The 17,063-nt window shown below is 54.4% G+C and overlaps 3 protein-coding genes across 3 annotated transcripts in view; 2 read left to right on the top strand and 1 right to left on the bottom strand.

Annotated features, from left to right (window-relative positions):
• The window catches only part of LOC311220725 (pre-mRNA-processing factor 39-like), a gene marked incomplete at its 5' end in the record, with an annotated part of 8,918 nt that extends 616 nt beyond the window's left edge, over nucleotides 1–8,302 (top strand). Inside the window, 5 exons of the mRNA XM_084304279.1 lie at nucleotides 655–935; nucleotides 4,952–5,136; nucleotides 6,606–6,680; nucleotides 7,797–7,926; nucleotides 8,023–8,302. Coding sequence (XP_084160405.1) covers nucleotides 655–935; nucleotides 4,952–5,136; nucleotides 6,606–6,680; nucleotides 7,797–7,926; nucleotides 8,023–8,088 — 737 coding nt within the window. The 3' untranslated portion in view covers nucleotides 8,089–8,302. The remainder of the gene's footprint in view (nucleotides 1–654; nucleotides 936–4,951; nucleotides 5,137–6,605; nucleotides 6,681–7,796; nucleotides 7,927–8,022) is intronic.
• Nucleotides 8,303–9,256: 954 nt separating this feature from the next.
• On the bottom strand, nucleotides 9,257–13,690 carry MRPL49 (mitochondrial ribosomal protein L49; the record flags this gene model as incomplete). The annotated part of the gene is given in 5 exon segments (XM_084304278.1): nucleotides 9,257–9,522; nucleotides 10,403–10,526; nucleotides 12,399–12,409; nucleotides 12,415–12,582; nucleotides 13,571–13,690. Coding segments are annotated over 5 exon segments (570 nt in total), but the record flags the coding sequence as incomplete, so codon positions are not given.
• Nucleotides 13,691–13,695: 5 nt separating this feature from the next.
• FAU (FAU ubiquitin like and ribosomal protein S30 fusion) lies at nucleotides 13,696–15,489 on the top strand. Its single transcript, XM_084304288.1, has 5 exons — nucleotides 13,696–13,766; nucleotides 14,668–14,754; nucleotides 14,847–14,991; nucleotides 15,086–15,141; nucleotides 15,264–15,489. The coding sequence occupies exons 2-5, from the start codon at nucleotides 14,680–14,682 to the stop codon at nucleotides 15,387–15,389; spliced, it is 402 nt and encodes a 133-aa protein (XP_084160414.1). The 5' UTR covers nucleotides 13,696–13,766; nucleotides 14,668–14,679; the 3' UTR covers nucleotides 15,390–15,489.
• The last annotated feature ends 1,574 nt before the right edge of the window (nucleotides 15,490–17,063 follow it).

Here is a 17,063-nt window from a genome sequence, read left to right as displayed (position 1 = left end):
ACCCCATTTTCCCCCCTTTTTACCCCCCCACACCCCCATTTCCCCCCTTTTTACCCCCCCATACCCCCCATTTTCCCCCCTCTTTTCCCCCTAACCCCCCTTTTTACCCCCCCCCACGCCCCCCCAACACCCCATTTTCCCCCCTTTTTACCCCCCACACCCCCATTTCCCCCTTTTTACCCCCCACACCCCCATTTCCCCCCTTTTTACCCCCCACACCCCCCTAACCACCCCATTTCCCCCTTTTTACCCCCCTGTACCCCCCTAACACCCCTTTTTTCCCCCCCAACCCCCCATTTCCCCCCTCTTTTCCCCCCAACCCCCCTTTTTACCCCCCCATACCCCCCATTTTCCCCCCTCTTTTCCCCCAACCCCCCTTTTTACCCCCCTGTACCCCCCTAACACCCCCTTTTTCCCCCCTAACCCCCTTTTTACCCCCCTGTACCCCCCTAACACCCCCTTTTTCCCCCCCCAACACCCCATTTCCCCCCTTTTTCCCCCCCCAACCCCCCATTTCCCCCCTTTTTCCCCCCCCACACCCCATTTCCCCCCTTTTTACCCCCCTGTACCCCCCCAACCCCCCTTTTTACCCCCCCCACACCCCCCTACCACCCCCATTTCCCCCCTTTTTACCCCCTTTTCCCCCCCCCCCAGGTAACCTGGAGGAGGCGCGCCGCATCCTGCGCAGCCTGGAGGAGGCCGTGCCGGGCCTGGCCATGGTGCGGCTGCGGCGGGTGAGCCTGGAGCGGCGCCAGGGCAACCTGGCGGGGGCCGAGGCGCTGCTGCTGGAGGCCGTGCGGGCGCACGAGGGGCTGCCCGAGGGGCTGCCCCTCGCCTCCTTCTACGCCGTCAAGCTGGCCCGACACCTCGGCAAGGTGCAGAGGGACCTGGCCAGGGCGCGCCAGGTCCTGCTCAGAGCCCTCGACAAGGACCCGGTGAGGAGAAAACCAAGGGGGGGGCGAGGAGGGGTCGGGGAAGGTGAGGCGGGGGGGGGTTGAGGGAGTAGGAATCCGGTTTTGGGGTGATAAGGATGGCATAAATGCAGTTTGGGGGCTCTAAGGACACAAGAAACGCTATTTTGGGGCTCTAAGGACCCTACAAATCCGATTTCAGGGCTCTGAGGATGCTATAAATCCAATTTTGGGGTGCTAAGGACCCTATAAATCCAATTTTGGGGCTCTGAGGACACTATAGGGTCATTAGCGCCCCAACATTGGATTTATAAATCCAATTTTGGGGCTCTAAGGATGCCACAAATCCAATTTCGGGGCTCTAAGGACACTATAAACCCTATTTTGGGGCACTAAGGATGCTATAAATCCAGTTTGGGGGCTCTGAGGATACTATAAACCCTATTTTGGGGTGATAAGGACCCTAGAAATCCAGTTTGGGGGCTCTAAGGACCCAAGAAACGCTATTTTGGGGCACTAAGGACCCTACAAATCCAATTTCAGGGCTCTGAGGACGCTATAAATCCAATTTTGGGGCCCTAAGGATGCCATAAATCCAATTTCGGGGCTCTGAGGACCCTATAAACCCTATTTTGGGGTGATAAGGATGCCATAAATCCAGTTTGGGGGCTCTAAGGACACAAGAAACGCTATTTTGGGGCGCTAAGGACCCTACAAATCCAATTTCAGGGCTCTGAGGACGCTATAAATGCAATTTTGGGGCGCAAATGACCCTATAAATCCAATTTTGGGCCGCAAATGACCCTATAAATCCAATTTTGGGGCACTAAGGACCGTATAAACCCTATTTTGGGGCACTAAGGATGCTATAAATCCAATTTCGGGGCTCTGAGGATACTATAAACCCTATTTTGGGGTGATAAGGACCCTAGAAATCCAGTTTGGGGGCTCTAAGGACACAAGAAACGCTATTTTGGGGCACTAAGGACCCTACAAATCCAATTTCAGGGCTCTGAGGACGCTATAAATCCAATTTTGGGGCCCTAAGGATGCCATAAATCCAATTTCGGGGCTCTGAGGACCCTATAAACCCTATTTTGGGGTGATAAGGATGCCATAAATCCAGTTTGGGGGCTCTAAGGACCCAAGAAACACTATTTTGGGGCACTAAGGACCCTACAAATCCAATTTCAGGGCTCTGAGGACACTATAAATCCAATTTTGGGGCGCTAATGACCCTATAAATCCAATTTTGAGGCGCTAATGACCCTGTAAATCCAATTTTGGGGCGCTAATGACCCTATAAATCCAATTTTGGGGCACTAAGGATGCTATAAATCCAGTTTGGGGGCTCTGAGGACACTATAAACCCTATTTTGGGGTGCTAAGGACCCTAGAAATCCAGTCTGGGGGCTCTAAGGACCCAAGAAACACTATTTTGGGGCACTAAGGACCCTACAAATCCAATTTCAGGGCTCTGAGGACGCTATAAATCCAATTTTGGGGCGCTAATGACCCTAGAAATCCAATTTTGGGGCACTAAGGACCCTATAAATCCAATTTTGGGGCTCTAAGGACCCTATAAACCCTATTTTGGGGCGCTAAGGATCATATAAATCCAATTTTGGGGCTCTGAGGAACCTACACGTCTGATGTTGGGGCACTAAGGATGCCATAAATCCAGTTTGGGGGCTCTGAGGACCCTATAAATCCGATTTCGGGGCTCTAAGGACCCTAGAAATCCAATTTTGAGGCTCTGAGGACTCTATAAATCCAATTTTGGGGTTCTAAGGACACTGTAAATGCTCTTGTGGGGCTCTGGGAACCCTATAAATCCAATTTTGGGTGTGTAAGGACACTATAAACCCTATTTCAGTGCTCTAAGGACCCTCTCAACCCAACTTCAGAGCTCTAAGGACCCTATAAATCCAATTTTGGGGCTCTAAGGACCATATAAATCCAGTTTTAGGGCTCTAAGGACCCTATAAACGCTATTTTGGGGCTCCAAGGACCCTCTTAGTGTGCTTTTGGGGTTCTAAGGACCCCATAAATGCTCTTTTGGGGCTCTGGGGCCCTATAAACCCTGTTTTGGGGCTCTAAGTATGCTATAAACCTGATTTTAGGGCTCTAAGGACCCTCTAAATGCTATTTTGGGGCTGTAAGGACATTCTAAACACTATTTTGGGGCTCCAAGGTTCTCCCTAGCCCTATTTTCGGGCTCTGATGACCCTATAAACACTACTGTGGGGCTCTGGGGACCCTCTAAATGCTACTTCGGGGCTCTAAGGACACTATAAACCCAGTTTGGGGTCTCTAAGGACCCTGTAAATGCTCTTTTAGGGCTCTAAGATCCCCCAAAACACCATCTTAGGGCTCTGAGAGCCCTATAAATGCTACTTTGGGGTTTTAAACCCTGCTTTGAGTCCTGCAAAGCCTCCTCGAGGTCCCAAAATCCCACTAGGAGCTCTGTAAACCCTGCTCAGAACCCCCCAAGTCCCATTTGGGGATCTACAGCCCCCACTGATGCTCCAAAAATCCCCTGGGCACCCCGCAGACCCCGTTAACAGCCCTATAAAGCCTCCTTAGGGTCTATAAACCCCACTTAAAGCCCCACAGACCCCACTGGAGCCCCATTAATCCTGCTCAGGGCACCCCAAAGCCCACTCAGGGCTCCCTAAATCCCATTTTGGGGCCCTTTGCGCTCAGTTGGGTTTCTTAAAATCCAGTTTAGGGACCCCGTGGACCTACCTGGGGCTCTCTAAATTCCATCCGGGGTCTTGAAACCCCATTTGGGGCTCCCTAAATCCTGTTTGGAACCCCATGGTCCTGCTTAGGACACCCCAAACCCTTCTTGGCACCACACAGACACCCTTGGGGCCCCCCAAACTCTCCTCAGGGCCCCTCAAACCCCCCTCAGGGTCCCCAAAACCTCACTAGGAACCCCACAGACCCACTTGGGGCCCCCCGAAGCCCACTGGGGACCCCATAGATACCCTCTGGGCCCCCCAAAACCCCACTTGGAGCCCCCCAAACTCCATTTGGGCCCCTCAAACCCTGCTTGGAGCCCCTCAAAACCCCACTGGGGACCCCATAGCCACCCTTGGGACCTCCCAAACCCCACTCAGAAGCCCCAAACCCCCCCTCAGGGCCCCCCAGACCCCACTTGGAGCCCCTCAAACCCCATTTAGGCCCCCCCTAACCCCACTCAGGGCCCCATAAAGCCTCAAGGCCCCCAAACCCCCTGCCTGGGGACCCCATAAATCCCACTCAGAGTCCCCAACATCCCCTAGGGACCCCACAAACCCCATTCAGGGCCCCCCAAAACCCCACTTGGAGCCCTTCACATCCCATTTAGGCCCCCCTGAGGCTCCTGTAAGCCCCACTCAGGGCCCCCAAACCCCCCCAGGGACCCCATAAATCCCACTCAGGGTCCCCAAACCCCCCTGGGGACCCCATAAACCCTCCTGGGGACCCCATAAACCCCACTCAGGGTCCCCAAACTCCCTCGGGGACCCCATAAAACCCACTCAGGGTCCCCAAACCCCCCTGGGGACCCCATAAACCCTGCTCAGGGTCCCCATAAACCCCATTCAGGGTCCCCAACCCCCCCTGGGGACCCCATAAACCCTGCTCAGGGTCCCCATAAACCCCACTCAGGGCCCCCAAACCCCCCCGGGGACCCCATAAACCCCACTCAGGGCCCCCAAACCCCCCCGGGGACGCCATAAACCCCATTCAGGGACCCCATATACCCCATTCAGGGTCCCCAAACCCCCCTGGGGACCCCATAAACCCTGCTCAGGGACCCCATAAGCCCCATTCAGGGTCCCCAAACCCCCCCGGGGACCCCCCAAACCCCATTCAGGGCCCCCAAACCCCCCTGGGGACCCCATAAACCCCATTCAGGGACCCCAAACCCCCCCGGGGACCCCATAAACCCTGCTCAGGGCCCCCAAACCCCCCTGGGGACCCCATAAACCCCACTCAAGGTCCCCAAACCCCCCCCCGGGGACCCCACAAACCCATTTTTGGGGTTGCAGGAGAACGCGCGGCTGCACGCCAACCTGCTGGAGATGGAGTTTGGGGCCGACGTGCGGCAGAACGAGGGCAACACCATGAGCTGCTTCGAGCGCGCCCTGCGCAGCCCCCTGCCCGCCGAGGCCAAGCTGCTCTTCTCCCAGCGCCGCGTCGAGTTCCTCGAGGACTTCGGCTCCAGCATCCATAGGTACGGGGCGGGGGGGACCCCAAAATATGGGGAGGGTACCCCAAAATATGAGGGGGGTGCCCCAGAAAGGGAGAGCCCATAAAAAAATGATGGGAAAGGCTATAAAAGTGGGGGAAGGCTATAAAGAATGGGGAAAGGCTATAAAAATGGGGAAAGCCTATAAAAAAAGGGGAAAGCCTATAAAAATGGGGAAAGCCTAAAATGCGGTGAAACCCTATAAAGAATGGGGAAGCCCTATAAAAAGTGGAGAAGCCCTATAAAGAATGGGATACCCTAAAAAACGGGGAAACACTAAAAAACGGGGAAGCCCTATAAAGAGTGGGGAAAGCCTATAAAGAATGAGGAAACCCTATAAAAAATGGAGAAAGCCTAAAGAATGGGGAAGCCTATAAAAAGTGGGGAAGCCCTATAAAGAATGGGAAACCCTGTAAAGAACGGGGAAACCCTAAAAAACGGGGAAGCCCTATAAAAAGTGGGGAAAGCCTATAAAGAATGAGGAAACCCTAAAGAATGGGAAACCCTATAAAAAATGGAGAAAGCCTAAAGAATGGGGAAGCCCTATAAAGAATGGGGAAAACCTATAAAAATAGGGAAACCCTAAAGAATGGGAAAGCCTATAAAAATGGGGAAAGCCTGAAAAGTGGGGAAAGCCTAAAATATGGGGAAGCCCTATAAAGAATGGGAAACCCTAAAAAAACGGGGAAGCCCTATAAAAAGTGGGGAAAGCCTATAAAGAATGGGAAACCCTATAAAAAAATGGAGAAAGCCTAAAGAATGGGGAAACCCTATAAAAAGTGGGGAAGCCCTATAAAGAATGGGGAAAACCTATAAAAATAGGGAAACCCTAAAGAATGGGAAAGCCTATAAAAATGGGGAAAGCCTATAAATAATGAGGAAAGTCTAAAATGCGGGGAAGCCCTATAAAAAGTGGAGAAGCCCTATAAAGACTGGGAAACCCTAAAAAACGGGGAAGCCCTATAAAAAGTGGGGAAAGCCTATAAAGAATGGGGAAACACTATAAAAAGTGGGGAAACCATATAAAGAGTGGGGAAAACCCTGAAAAGGGGGAAAAATAAATGAAAAAGAGGGAACCCCAAAAAAAGAGGAAACCCCCCAAAAAGGGAACCCCTCCCAAAAAAATGGGAAAACCATTAGAAAGGGAAGCCCCAAAAAGGGAAATCCTGAAACAGAGGGAACTCCCCCCAAAAAAAAGGGGAAACCCGAAGAAAAAGGGGAACCCCCCCAAAAAAAAAATGGGAAAAATCCTGAAAAATGGGAAACCCCATAAAAAAGGGGAAATACCCCAAAAAGGGGGGGAACCCCCCAAAAAAGGGGAAAAAAAAAGTGAACCCCAAGAAAAAGAGGAAAAACGGGGGGGGGGGAACGAAACAAAAAGGGGCCCCCCCAAAAAGAAGGGAAACCCCAAAAAAAAGGGAATCTCCCCCAAAAGCGCCCCCCCTCCCCCGCAGCCTGCTGACGGCGTACGACGAGCACCAGAAGTTCCTCAAGCAGCACGCGGCGCGCAAGAGGGCCCCCGAAAACGGGTGAGGACCCCCCCGGACCCCCCCCCATCCTTTTTGCCCCCGTCCCCATCCTATTTACCCCCTCCCCATCCTATTTACCCCCTACCCCCAATTCACCCCTCCCCATACTTTTAACCCCCAATTTACAACCCCATTTTTTTTCCCCCCCATTTACCCCCCTCCCATTTTTTTTACCCCCATCCCGTTTTTTACCCCCCTCCCCCTATTTTTTTTTTACCCCTCTCCCCCCAATTTACCCCCTTCCCCATACTTTAACCCCCCTATTTACCCCCCTCCCCATCCTATTACCCCCTCCCCCTATTTTTTACCCCCCTCCCCGTACTTTTACCCCCCAATTTACCCCCTCCCCCTATTTTTTACCCTCATCCCCCCCCATTTACCCCCTTCCCATACTTTTAACCCCATATTTTTACCCCCCTCCCCATACTATTTAACCTATTTACCCCCTCCCCCTATTTTTTACCCCCCTCCCCATACTTTTAACCCCATATTTTTACCCCCTCCCCATACTTTTACCCCCCAATTTTCCCCCTCCCCCTATTTTTTACCCCCCTCCCCATACTTTTAACCCCCCTATTTACCCCCCTCCCCCTACTATTTAACCTATTTACCCCCCTCCCCCTATTTTTTACCCCCTCCCCATACTTTTAACCCCATATTTTTACCCCTCCCCCTATTTTTTACCCCCCTCCCCATACTTTTACCCCCCAATTTACCCCCTCCCCCTATTTTTTTACCCTCATCCCCCCCAATTTACCCCCTCCCCATACTTTTAACCCCATATTTTTACCCCCTCCCCATACTATTTAACCTATTTACCCCCTCCCCCTATTTTTTACCCCCCTCCCCATACTTTTACCCCCCAATTTACCCCCTCCCCCTATTTTTTACCCCCCCTCCCCATACTTTTAACCCCCTATTTTTACCCCCCTCCCCCCATTTACCCCCCCCATACTTTTAACCCCTAATTCCCCCTGATTTACCCCCTCCCCATCCTTCTACCCCCCCTATTTTCCCCCCCTCCCCCTATTTTTTCCCCCCCTCCCACTATTTTTCCCCCCTCCCCCTATTCCCACCCCCTCCCTTTATTTTTTTTTCCCCCGTCCCCCCCCCCAGCAGCGCGGAGGAGCCGGACGACAAGCGGCTGCGCCCCGACGAGCCGGGGGGGCTGCTGACCCCCCTCAATTTCTCCGCCGCCGGGGGGGACGCGGGCGGCAGCCCCTCCACCTACAGCTACTGGTACCAGGTCAGCAGGGGACGGGGTGGGGGGAGCGCGGGGACCCCCAGGACCCCCCCCCAATTTGGGGTCGGCGCTCACGACCCCCCCCCTTTGTCTCCCCAGCAAGGCTACGGCGCCTACAGCTACCAGACGCCGTGGAGCTACAGCCAGTACTACTCGCAGAGCTGAGCCCCCCCCCCAATTTGGGATTTCCACCCCCCCCCTTTATTATTTTGTCTTAATTGCCCCTCCCCTTTATTATTTTGTTTAATTGCCCCCCCTGGATTTCGTTGTGTCCCCCCCCCGCACCGCGTTGCTGTTCGTCGTCCCCGCGGGGGGGGTGTAAATAAAGAGGGAGCCCCCACCCCCCGTGGGGAGGGGGGGGGGGGCGATTTATGATTTATTCGGCTTTTTGGGGCCCCCCCCTCGCGGTCGGGAGGTTTATCCGTTTGGGGAGGGGGCTTCCAACCCCCCACACACACAATTTTTGACCCGTTTCCGCGGTTTTGGTGCTTTTCGGAGCGCTGACAGGGAATTGCTGCTGCTCATGGGGGGGGGTTGACCGTTTCTGGGGAATTTCACCCCATTTTGGGGCCCCTCAGCTGTCTTGAGCGGATTTCATCCCCTTTTTGGGGATCCCTTAGGGCTGGTCTGGAGTGGATCTAATCCCATTTTGGGTCCCCTGAGCCCTTTTGAGCGGATTTCATCCCATTTTGGGACCCCTCAGCTGTTTTGAGTGGATTTCATCCCGTTTTGGGACCCCTTAGAGTTGTTTCTGAGTGGATTTCATCCAATTTTGGGGACCCTGAGGGCTGGTTTTGAGTGGATTTCATCCCATTTTGGCACCGCCAAGCCCTTCTGAGTGGATTTCATCCAGGTTCAGGACCCTGAAGGCTGATTTTGAGTGGATTTAATCCCATTTTGGGTCTGCTGAGCCCTTTTGAGTGATTTCATCCCCTTTTGAGCAGATTCCATCCCATGTTGGGGCCCCTTAGGGCTGGTTTTGAGTGGATTTCATCCCATTTTGTTTCCCCGAGCCCTTTTGAGTGGATTTTGTCCATTTTGGGACCCCTCTGAGCTGTTTTCAGTGGATTTCATCCCGTTTGGGCTCCCCTGAGCCCTTTTGAGCGGATTTCATCACATTTTGGGACTCCTTAGGGCTGTTTCTGAGCGGATTTCATCCTGCTTTTAGACCCCTGACCCCCTTTTGAGCGGATTTCACCCCATTTTGGGGCCTGCCTGCTGCTCACGAGCCATCTCCCCCCCCCGTTTTGGAACCCCTCTCCCACTTCTGAGGCGTTTCACCCCATTTTCTCCACCACCCCACCCCATTTCCACCCCGTTTCCAGCAACTCCACCGTTTCTCAACCGATTTATTCCCTTTTCCGCGCCCTTCCTCCATTCCCAACCGCGTTGTGGGGTCCCCCAACCCCCCCGTGAGGGGTTTTTGCCCGATTTTGCCCAATTTTGGCGCTTTCAGAAGCCTTTCTGCAGCAGCCAGGCTCGCAGCTCGGCGTCCACGTGCCCCCCGAGGCGCAGCGTCCCCGTCACCTCGTTCACCTGCATCGCCGGCTCCCGGCCCAGCCGCTGCCTCAGGAACGCGCGCAGCTCGGCCTCCAGCGCCTGCACCGCGGGGGGGAGCCCGTTAACACCCCGAAAATACCCCCAAAAATATCCCAACCCACCCCAAAGTCCTGAGAGAAACCCCAAACCGACCCTGGGCCCCGAAAGAGAAAAGGAAAAAGCGATGGCAAGACCCTAAGAGGCCCCAAACCCCTCCAAATCCCCCCCGATCCCCGCCAGACACCCCCAAAATCCAACCCCCTCCTAAAATTCCCCCCCCCAAAATCCCCTAAAGCCCTCCAAACTCCCCCCAAAATATCCCCATTCCCCCAAATCCCCTAAACCCCGCAAGATCCCCCAAAAAAGTCCCCCATTCCCCCAAAATCCTCCAACTCTCCCTAAAATCCCCCCAACCCCCTCCCAAAATCCCCTGAAGCCCCCCAAATATCCCCCAAATCCCTCCAAATCCCCTCCAAACCTTCCCCAACCCCCTCTAGACCCTCGAAACCTCCCCCAACCCCCTCTAGAACCCCCCCAAAATCCCCCAAACCCCTCCAAACCTCCCCCAACCCCCTCTAGAACCCCCAAAATCCCCCCAAACTCCTCCAAACCTCCCCCACCCCCCTCCAGACACCCCCAAAAATCCCCTCAACCCCCTCCAAACCTCCCCCAACCCCCTCTAGAACCCCCCCAAAATCCCCCAAACCCTTCCAAACCTCCCCCACCCCCCTCCAGACACCCCCAAAAATCCCCTCAACCCCCTCCAAACCTTCCCCAACCCCCTCTAGACCCCCCCAAACTCCTCCAAACCTTCCCCAACCCCCTCTAGAACCCCCCCAAGAATCCCCCCAACCCCCTCCAAAATCCCCCCAAACCCCTCCAAACCTTCCCCAAACCCCTCCAGACCCCCCAAAATCCCCAAAATCCCCCCCAGCCGTACCCAGATGTCTCCCTGGACGTGGCGCAGCTCGGTGGTCTTGCGATGGCCGGGCCCGAGGCGGCGGTAGACGGGGACGTTGTGCATGCGGGACCGGCGCACCCAGTAGGGCAGCGCCCCCACAGGGCTGAAACCCCAAAAAAGCTGTTAGGGGGGGGCGTGAGGCACCGAGGGGGGGGAGTTTGGGCCGTAAAGGGGGGAAAAGAAACAAAAAATCCCAAAAGGGTTTCATGGGGTGGTGGGGGAATGGCCCTGAGGGGGCAGCCTGGGTGTGAAGGCCGTGAGGCGGTTTGGGGGAATCAAGTCATTCGGTAAGGGATTCCGGTCGCTTTTTGAGGAACATTTGGGTCATTTTTGTCATTTGTAGTTTTTTCGTGGGGTGGGAATCGGTTTTGGAGGGGGGTTTCAGGCAGTTTTTGAGGAAAAGTTCACGTTTTGAAGGGTTTTTAAGTCGTTTCTGAGGAGAACTTCAGTCGTTTCTGAGGGGGACGTCAGTCAGATTTTGAGGGGTATTTAACTCGTTTCTGAGGAGAATTCTGACAGTTTTTGAGGAGAATTTAATTTGTTTCTGAGGAGAACTTCTGTCAGTTTCTGAGCCAGATTTTGAGGAGAATTCTGTCAGTTTTTGAGGAGAATTCTGTCAGTTTTGGAGGAGAACTTCAGTCATTTCTGAGGGGATCGTCAGATCTGAGGGGAATGGTCAGTCGGGTTTTGAGGGGTATTTAAGTAATTTCTGAGGGCAATTTCAGTCAGGTTTTGAGGGGTATTGAAGTTGTTTCTGAGGAGAATGTCAGTCAGATTTTGAGTAGAATTCCAGTCAGGTTTTGAGGGGTACTTGAGTCGTTTCTGAGGGGAACGTCAGTTTTTGAGGGGAATGTAAGTTGTTTCTGAGAACTTCACTCAGTTTCTGAGTCAGGTTTTGAGGAAAATTTCAGTCAGATTTTGAGGGGTATTTGACTTGTTTCTGAGGAGAATTTCAGTCAGTTTTTGAGGAGGATTCTGACAGGTTTTGAGGAGAACTTCAGTCAGATTTTGAGGGGTATTTAACTCATTTCTGAGTCAGATTTTGAGGAGAGCTTCAGTCGTTTCTGAGGGGAACGTCAGTCAGATTTTGAGGAGTATTTAAGTCAGGTTTTGAAGAGAACATCAGTCGGGATTTGAGGGGTATTTAATTCATTTTTGAGGAAAATTTCAGTCAGTTTTTGAGTCAGATTTTGAGAACGTCAGTTATTTCTGAGAGGAATTTCAGTCAGTTTTTGAGGGGGATTTAAGTCATTTCTGAGGGGAACATCAGTCAGGTTTTGAGGGTATTTAAGTCGTTTCTGAGAAAAACTTCAGTCAGTTTTTGAGGAGAATTCTGTCAGTCTTTGAGGGGTATTTAAGTCAGTATTTAACTCAGCTTATCAGAAGTGTGTAACTCATTTTTGAGGAATGCTTTATCTGTTTTTTGAGGAATACCTAACTCCTTTTAAAGGAGTACGTAACTCCTTTGTGAAGTGCATTTAAGTCATTTTTGAGATCTTTTGAGCTTTTGGAGACATTTTATTTCTCTTGAGGAGTATTTTTTTGTTTTTGAGAGGCATTTAAGACAGCATTTAACTCAGTTTTTCAGGGGCATTTAAGGCGATTTTTGAGGAGCATTTACCTCCATTTTCTGAGGAATATTCATTCTGGAGAGATATTAAAGTCATTTTTTGAGGGATATTTGACTCATTTTTGAGGAATATTTAAGTCAGTATTTAATTTTTTAGGAATATAACTGATTTTTTGCAACATTAAACTCATTTTTAAGGGTATGCAGATTACTTTTTGAGAGTATTTAGCACGATTTTGGTGGTGTATTTAATGTAATTTTTGAAGTGTATTTAACTCGATTTTTGAGGGACAGAAAATGTGATTTTTGATTCACTTTTTAAGGGTATTTGACTCGTTTTCTGAGGGATATTTAACTCCTTTTTTGCCCCCCTAATTCCGGGGGGGCTCCCCCCGGTTTCCTCACCTCGCGGGGGGCTCCAGCCCGATGGTGTGGGGTAGGTGGGGTGCACAGGGGGGTCGGGGACGCGGCTGGGGGGCAGCAGGCGCTCCACGAAGACGAATTCTGCCGTAGACTCGACCACACCGGGGTACTGAGGGGTCTGGGGGGGCTCCTGGGGGTCTGCGGGGGGGCCTGGGGGGCCTTGACTCTGTGCGGGTGGGGGTACACAGCGGGGTGAGAACACCCCCCTAAATGCTCCATCCCCCTACAGACCCTATTCATCCCTCCCCCAGGGATCCCCCCCCCCCGAATCTCCTCACCCCCCTCAGAAAACCCCCCACAACCCTAACAGGCCCCCCCCAAAATCCCCCCCAATTCACTCAGGACCCCTCAAGTCTTCCTTAACCCCCCTTCCCTTTAGGAATCCCCTCAGAACCCCCCCCAAATCCCCTCTTACTTCCCTCCTCCTTTCAGGGCATCCCCCAAAATCCTCTCGGAGACCCCCCCCCCAAACTCCCATAACCCCACCACTCCCTTCAGGACCCCCCCCCCAAACCCCCTTAATCTCTTGCTTTCCCTTTAGGACCCCCAAATCCTCACAGAGACCCCCCTTTAATTCTCCCCATCCCTTTAAGACCCCCCCTCAAATCCCTCAGACCCCCCCATTTTCACTTTCAAGACCCCCCAACCCCCATTAATCCCCTCCAGGACCCCCCAAACCCCATCAGAGCCCCACCCCCACCCCTTCAGGATCCCTCCAGGACCCCCCAAATTCCCTCACAGACCATCCCCAACCCCCTTAACACCCTCCAGCCTCCCCACAAACCTCCTCAGAGCCCCCTCCTCCTTCACAGACCCCCCCCCAAACCCCCTCCAGGACTCCCCATCTCCCCTCAGAGCCCCCCTCAATCCTAAGAGCCCCCCTTAAACCACCTTATTCCCCCCCCCTTCCTTTCAGGACCCCCCCAATCCCCTCAAAGCCACTCCTAAATCCCCCCAAACCCCTTCAGAGCCCCCCTGAGCTCCCCAAACCCCCTCCAGGACCCCCCAAACCCCCCCTTACCTCCCTTCAGGACCCCCAAATCCCCTCAGAGTCCCCCCAAAACCTCCTTCACTCCCTCACAGACCCCCCTTAACGCCCCCTAAACCCCGAAACCTCCTCAGAGACCCCTTAAATCCCCCCCCAAGCCCCCTACCTGCGCCCCCCGCCTCCCCAGCGCCGCCCGCAGCCCCAGGAGCCGCCGCCCAGCGCCGCCATTTTGGGAGCTTCCCCTCCCCCTTCCCGCTCCCCTTCGACGTCTGACGTCAGCGCGCCCGTGACGTCAGCGCGCACGCCCGACGTCAGAGCGGCGCCTGCGCGGAGTCGTTCTCTTGGCCTGCGCCTTGCGTGAGGTGAGGGGCGGCCGGGGGGGGGGCTCCGGCCGTTGGGGGGTAAAGAGGGGGGGTTTGGGGGGCAATCCGGGGATTTTGGGGCCAGGGAGGGGCTCTTGGGGCCTTGCGGATGGCTTTTGGGGGTTCGGAGAGGTCTGTGAGGTTTTGGGGGGAGACTCGGGGAGCGGTTCGTGGAGTTGGGGGGGGGGGCTTAGGGCGCTTCTGGGGGCCTGGGGAGGGCTTGGGAGGTTTTGGGGGCTTTGAGGGCCCGGGGGGGGGCTTTTGGGGGGTCTGGGGGTTTGGAAATGACCGGAGGGGGGGTCTGTGAGGGCCTAGGGGTCTGTGAAGGCCTAGGGGGCGCTCTTTGGGTCTTGGGGGGGGTCATGGGGGGCTTTTGGTGTCGGGGGAGGGGGGCTTCGGGGTCTGGGGCTGCTCTTGGGGTCCGGGGGAGGTCTGTGAGGTCCTGGGGGGGGGGATTGGGGGCCTGTGGGAGGGGCTCTGGAGCCTTGGGGGCGGTTTTGGGGCCTAGGGGGGGAGGGAGGTTGTTGGGGGCTGTGGGGGGGGGTCTGTGAGGGCACAGGGAGATGGTTTGTGGGGGGGGGGTCTCTGAGGACTTGGATGGGTCTTTTAGGGGCTGGGGGGAGGGGCTGGTGGGCTTGTGGGAGGCCTTTTGTGGTCTGGGGGGGCTGTGAGGTTTTGGGGGGGGTCTCTGAGGCATTTTGGGGGGGGTCTTGGGCTGTTCGTGAGGCTTTGGGGAGTCTCTGAGGCTTTCAGGGGATCTCTGGGAGGGTCTAGGGGATGCTTTGTAGGGGTCTCTGGTGGCTTTTGGGGGTCTTCCTGTTTTCTTTGTGCTTCCCCCTTCTTTTTTGGGATCCCCCCCGTTCCCAGGGATCCCTAACCTTGTTTTTCCCCCCCCCCTCAGACCCCCGTCACCATGCAGCTCTTCATCCGTGCCCAGTCCCTCCACGCCATCGAGGTCTCCGGCGCCGAGACCATCGCCCAAATCAAGGTGAGCCCCCCCACACACCATTAGCAGGCTGCTCCCTGCCCCAAAACCATTTTGGGCTGACCCGTTTCGGGATTTTTTTCCCCCAAAACCAGGCGAGGATCGCGGCGCTGGAGGCCGTCGCCCCCGAGGACCAGGTGCTGCTGTTTGGGGGAAAACCGCTGCAGGATGAGGCCGTGCTGGAGCAGAGCGACGTCCCCGAATTTGCCACCCTCGACGTGGCTGCGCGGCTGCTGGGGGGTACGGGATTACCGGCGGGGTAATTAACGGGGCCTCCTCGTTAGCCTAACGAGCTCCTAATCTTGAATTCCCACCCACTTTTTTTTTTCCACAGGTAAAGTCCACGGGTCGCTCGCCCGTGCTGGGAAAGTGAGGGGCCAAACCCCGAAGGTGAGCCCTGCGGGGAATTTTGGGGGTATTTGAGGATATTTTTAGGGTCCCAGAGCTTTGTTTTTCAAGGTGCAGCCCCTAAACGCTCTCATCTCGTGTTTTTTTTTCCCCAAAAAATGCAGGTGGCGAAGCAGGAGAAGAAGAAGAAGAAGACGGGGCGAGCTAAGCGGCGCATGCAGTACAACCGGCGCTTCGTCAACGTCGTGCCCACCTTCGGCAAGAAAAAGGGCCCCAACGCCAACTCCTAGTGGAAAAAAATCCCTAAAAACGAGCAAATTCCACAAAACCGCGCTGGGAGCGGGGTTTCACAGCGCTTCGAGTGAAATAAAAATTGTTTGGGCTCCAAAATGTTGATGTTTTTGAAGGATTTGGGGTGGAAAATGGGGTTTTATGGGCGTAGGACAAATGGGAAACACAGAAATGTGAAGGATTTAGGTGGAAAAACGAGGGGTCAAGGCCCAGCTGCATCCTGAGAACATAACATTAATTATGGGTGCTAAAATTTGTCCTTTTTAGCTCAAAAGCTCCCTTGGAGATCAGAAAACCTCCTTAGACCGTGCCCGAAGGAGTTTAATAGATTTAGGGGCTCGCTTTCAAGGGGGATTTCTCCAAATGAGGTGGAGAGATCTTTCCAATCTTCAAGATTTCAGAATTCCAGGCTCAAAAAAATCTTTTTTTAAGTCCAAACACCACTTTTTTAAATTCAACCCTCCCTTTCCAGGACCCCAAAACCTCACTGCATGCTTAAACCCTCCTTTTTCACACCAAATCCCATTTCCCAGTGCGAGGGGACCTGGTGTTTAGGGTCCGAAGCCTCATTTGTGGGTTTCAACACCTTTTCTTTCAATTCTAAGCCCATTTCTGAGAGCTCAAGGGGGAAACCCTGCGCCCCATGGGGGGGATTCTGCTGCCTTGGGGGGTTTGGGGGAGATTTGGGGGTTTGGGGTTTGTTTTTTTTAAGAGGGGTCGGGAGGCTTCGGAGGAGTTTTGGGGGTTTTTAGTTTCTAGATGGAGAGATTTGGGGGATTTGAAGTGTTTTGGGGGAGTTTGGGAGCTTGGGGGGAGTTTGGGAGGGTTTTAAGGGAGCTTTAGGGGTAGTTCAGAAGGGTTTGGGGGAAAATGGGAGAATTTGGGGTGAATTTGGGGCTTTGGGGGAGCTTTGAAGTTTTGGGGAAATTTGGGGTGGGTTTTAGGGCAGTATTAGGGGAGGGTTAGGGTGAATTCAGAGGTCTTAGGGCAGTTTTGGGGAGTTAGGATGAATTTGGGGGAGTTTTGGACGAGTTTTGAAGGGTTTGGGGGGGCTGGGGCGAATTTGGGGGCAGTTTTGAGAGGTTTGGGGTGAATTTGGGCGGTTTGGGGCTCGTTCGTGCTGTTGCGAACGCCGTGGAGGGGCAAAGTCCGCGCTGCGCGAGCTTCCGAGCGGCTCTGCGCCGTTGAGGAGTAATTAGCCCGGAGCTTAATGAGGGGAGGCGGCGGAGATGGCCGAGCGCTGCCGGAAAGAGCCGAGCGGAGGGGGGCGGGGGGAGCCGAGAGCCTCCGGAAATTGCCGAGCGTTTGGTCGGGGGGCGGGGCGGAGCGAGCCGAGCGGCTCCGAACGCTGCCGAGCGGCTCGAAAGCTTCTGGAAAGCCTCCGAAGGCTCCCGAGCGGCTCCGAGGGCGCCCGAGCGGCTCCGGAAGTTGCCGATCGCTTCCGAAAGCTGCCGAGCGCTCGGCGCGGGGCAGCCCGAAGCCGCCACAGGCACCCTGAGGGCCGGGGACACTCCTTAAACCCGACTTTTTCACCCCAAACCCCATTTTTCAGTGTTTGCGGATCTTGTGCTTGGGGTTGGAAGCCTCAGTTGACGGTTCTAAAGTACTTTTTTTTTTTTTTTTCTTATCCATGCCTAAGCCCATCTGTGAGGGCTTGAGGACAAGCCCAGGGA

The sequence above is a fragment of the Netta rufina genome (assembly GCF_964035555.1).
Source record: "Netta rufina genome assembly, chromosome: 39".
Taxonomy (NCBI): Eukaryota; Metazoa; Chordata; class Aves; order Anseriformes; family Anatidae; genus Netta; species Netta rufina.
This window is presented reverse-complemented; position numbering and strand designations above follow the sequence as displayed.

Bases quoted from the DNA above. Each gene is read 5' to 3' on its own strand.
- FAU (XM_084304288.1), top strand. From the start codon at position 14,680: ATGCAGCTCTTCATCCGTGCCCAGTCCCTCCACGCCATCGAGGTCTCC. The intron at 14,992-15,085 runs GTACGGGATTAC...TTTTTTCCACAG, and splicing joins GGCTGCGCGGCTGCTGGGGG to GTAAAGTCCACGGGTCGCTC. The intron at 15,142-15,263 runs GTGAGCCCTGCG...CAAAAAATGCAG, and splicing joins TGAGGGGCCAAACCCCGAAG to GTGGCGAAGCAGGAGAAGAA.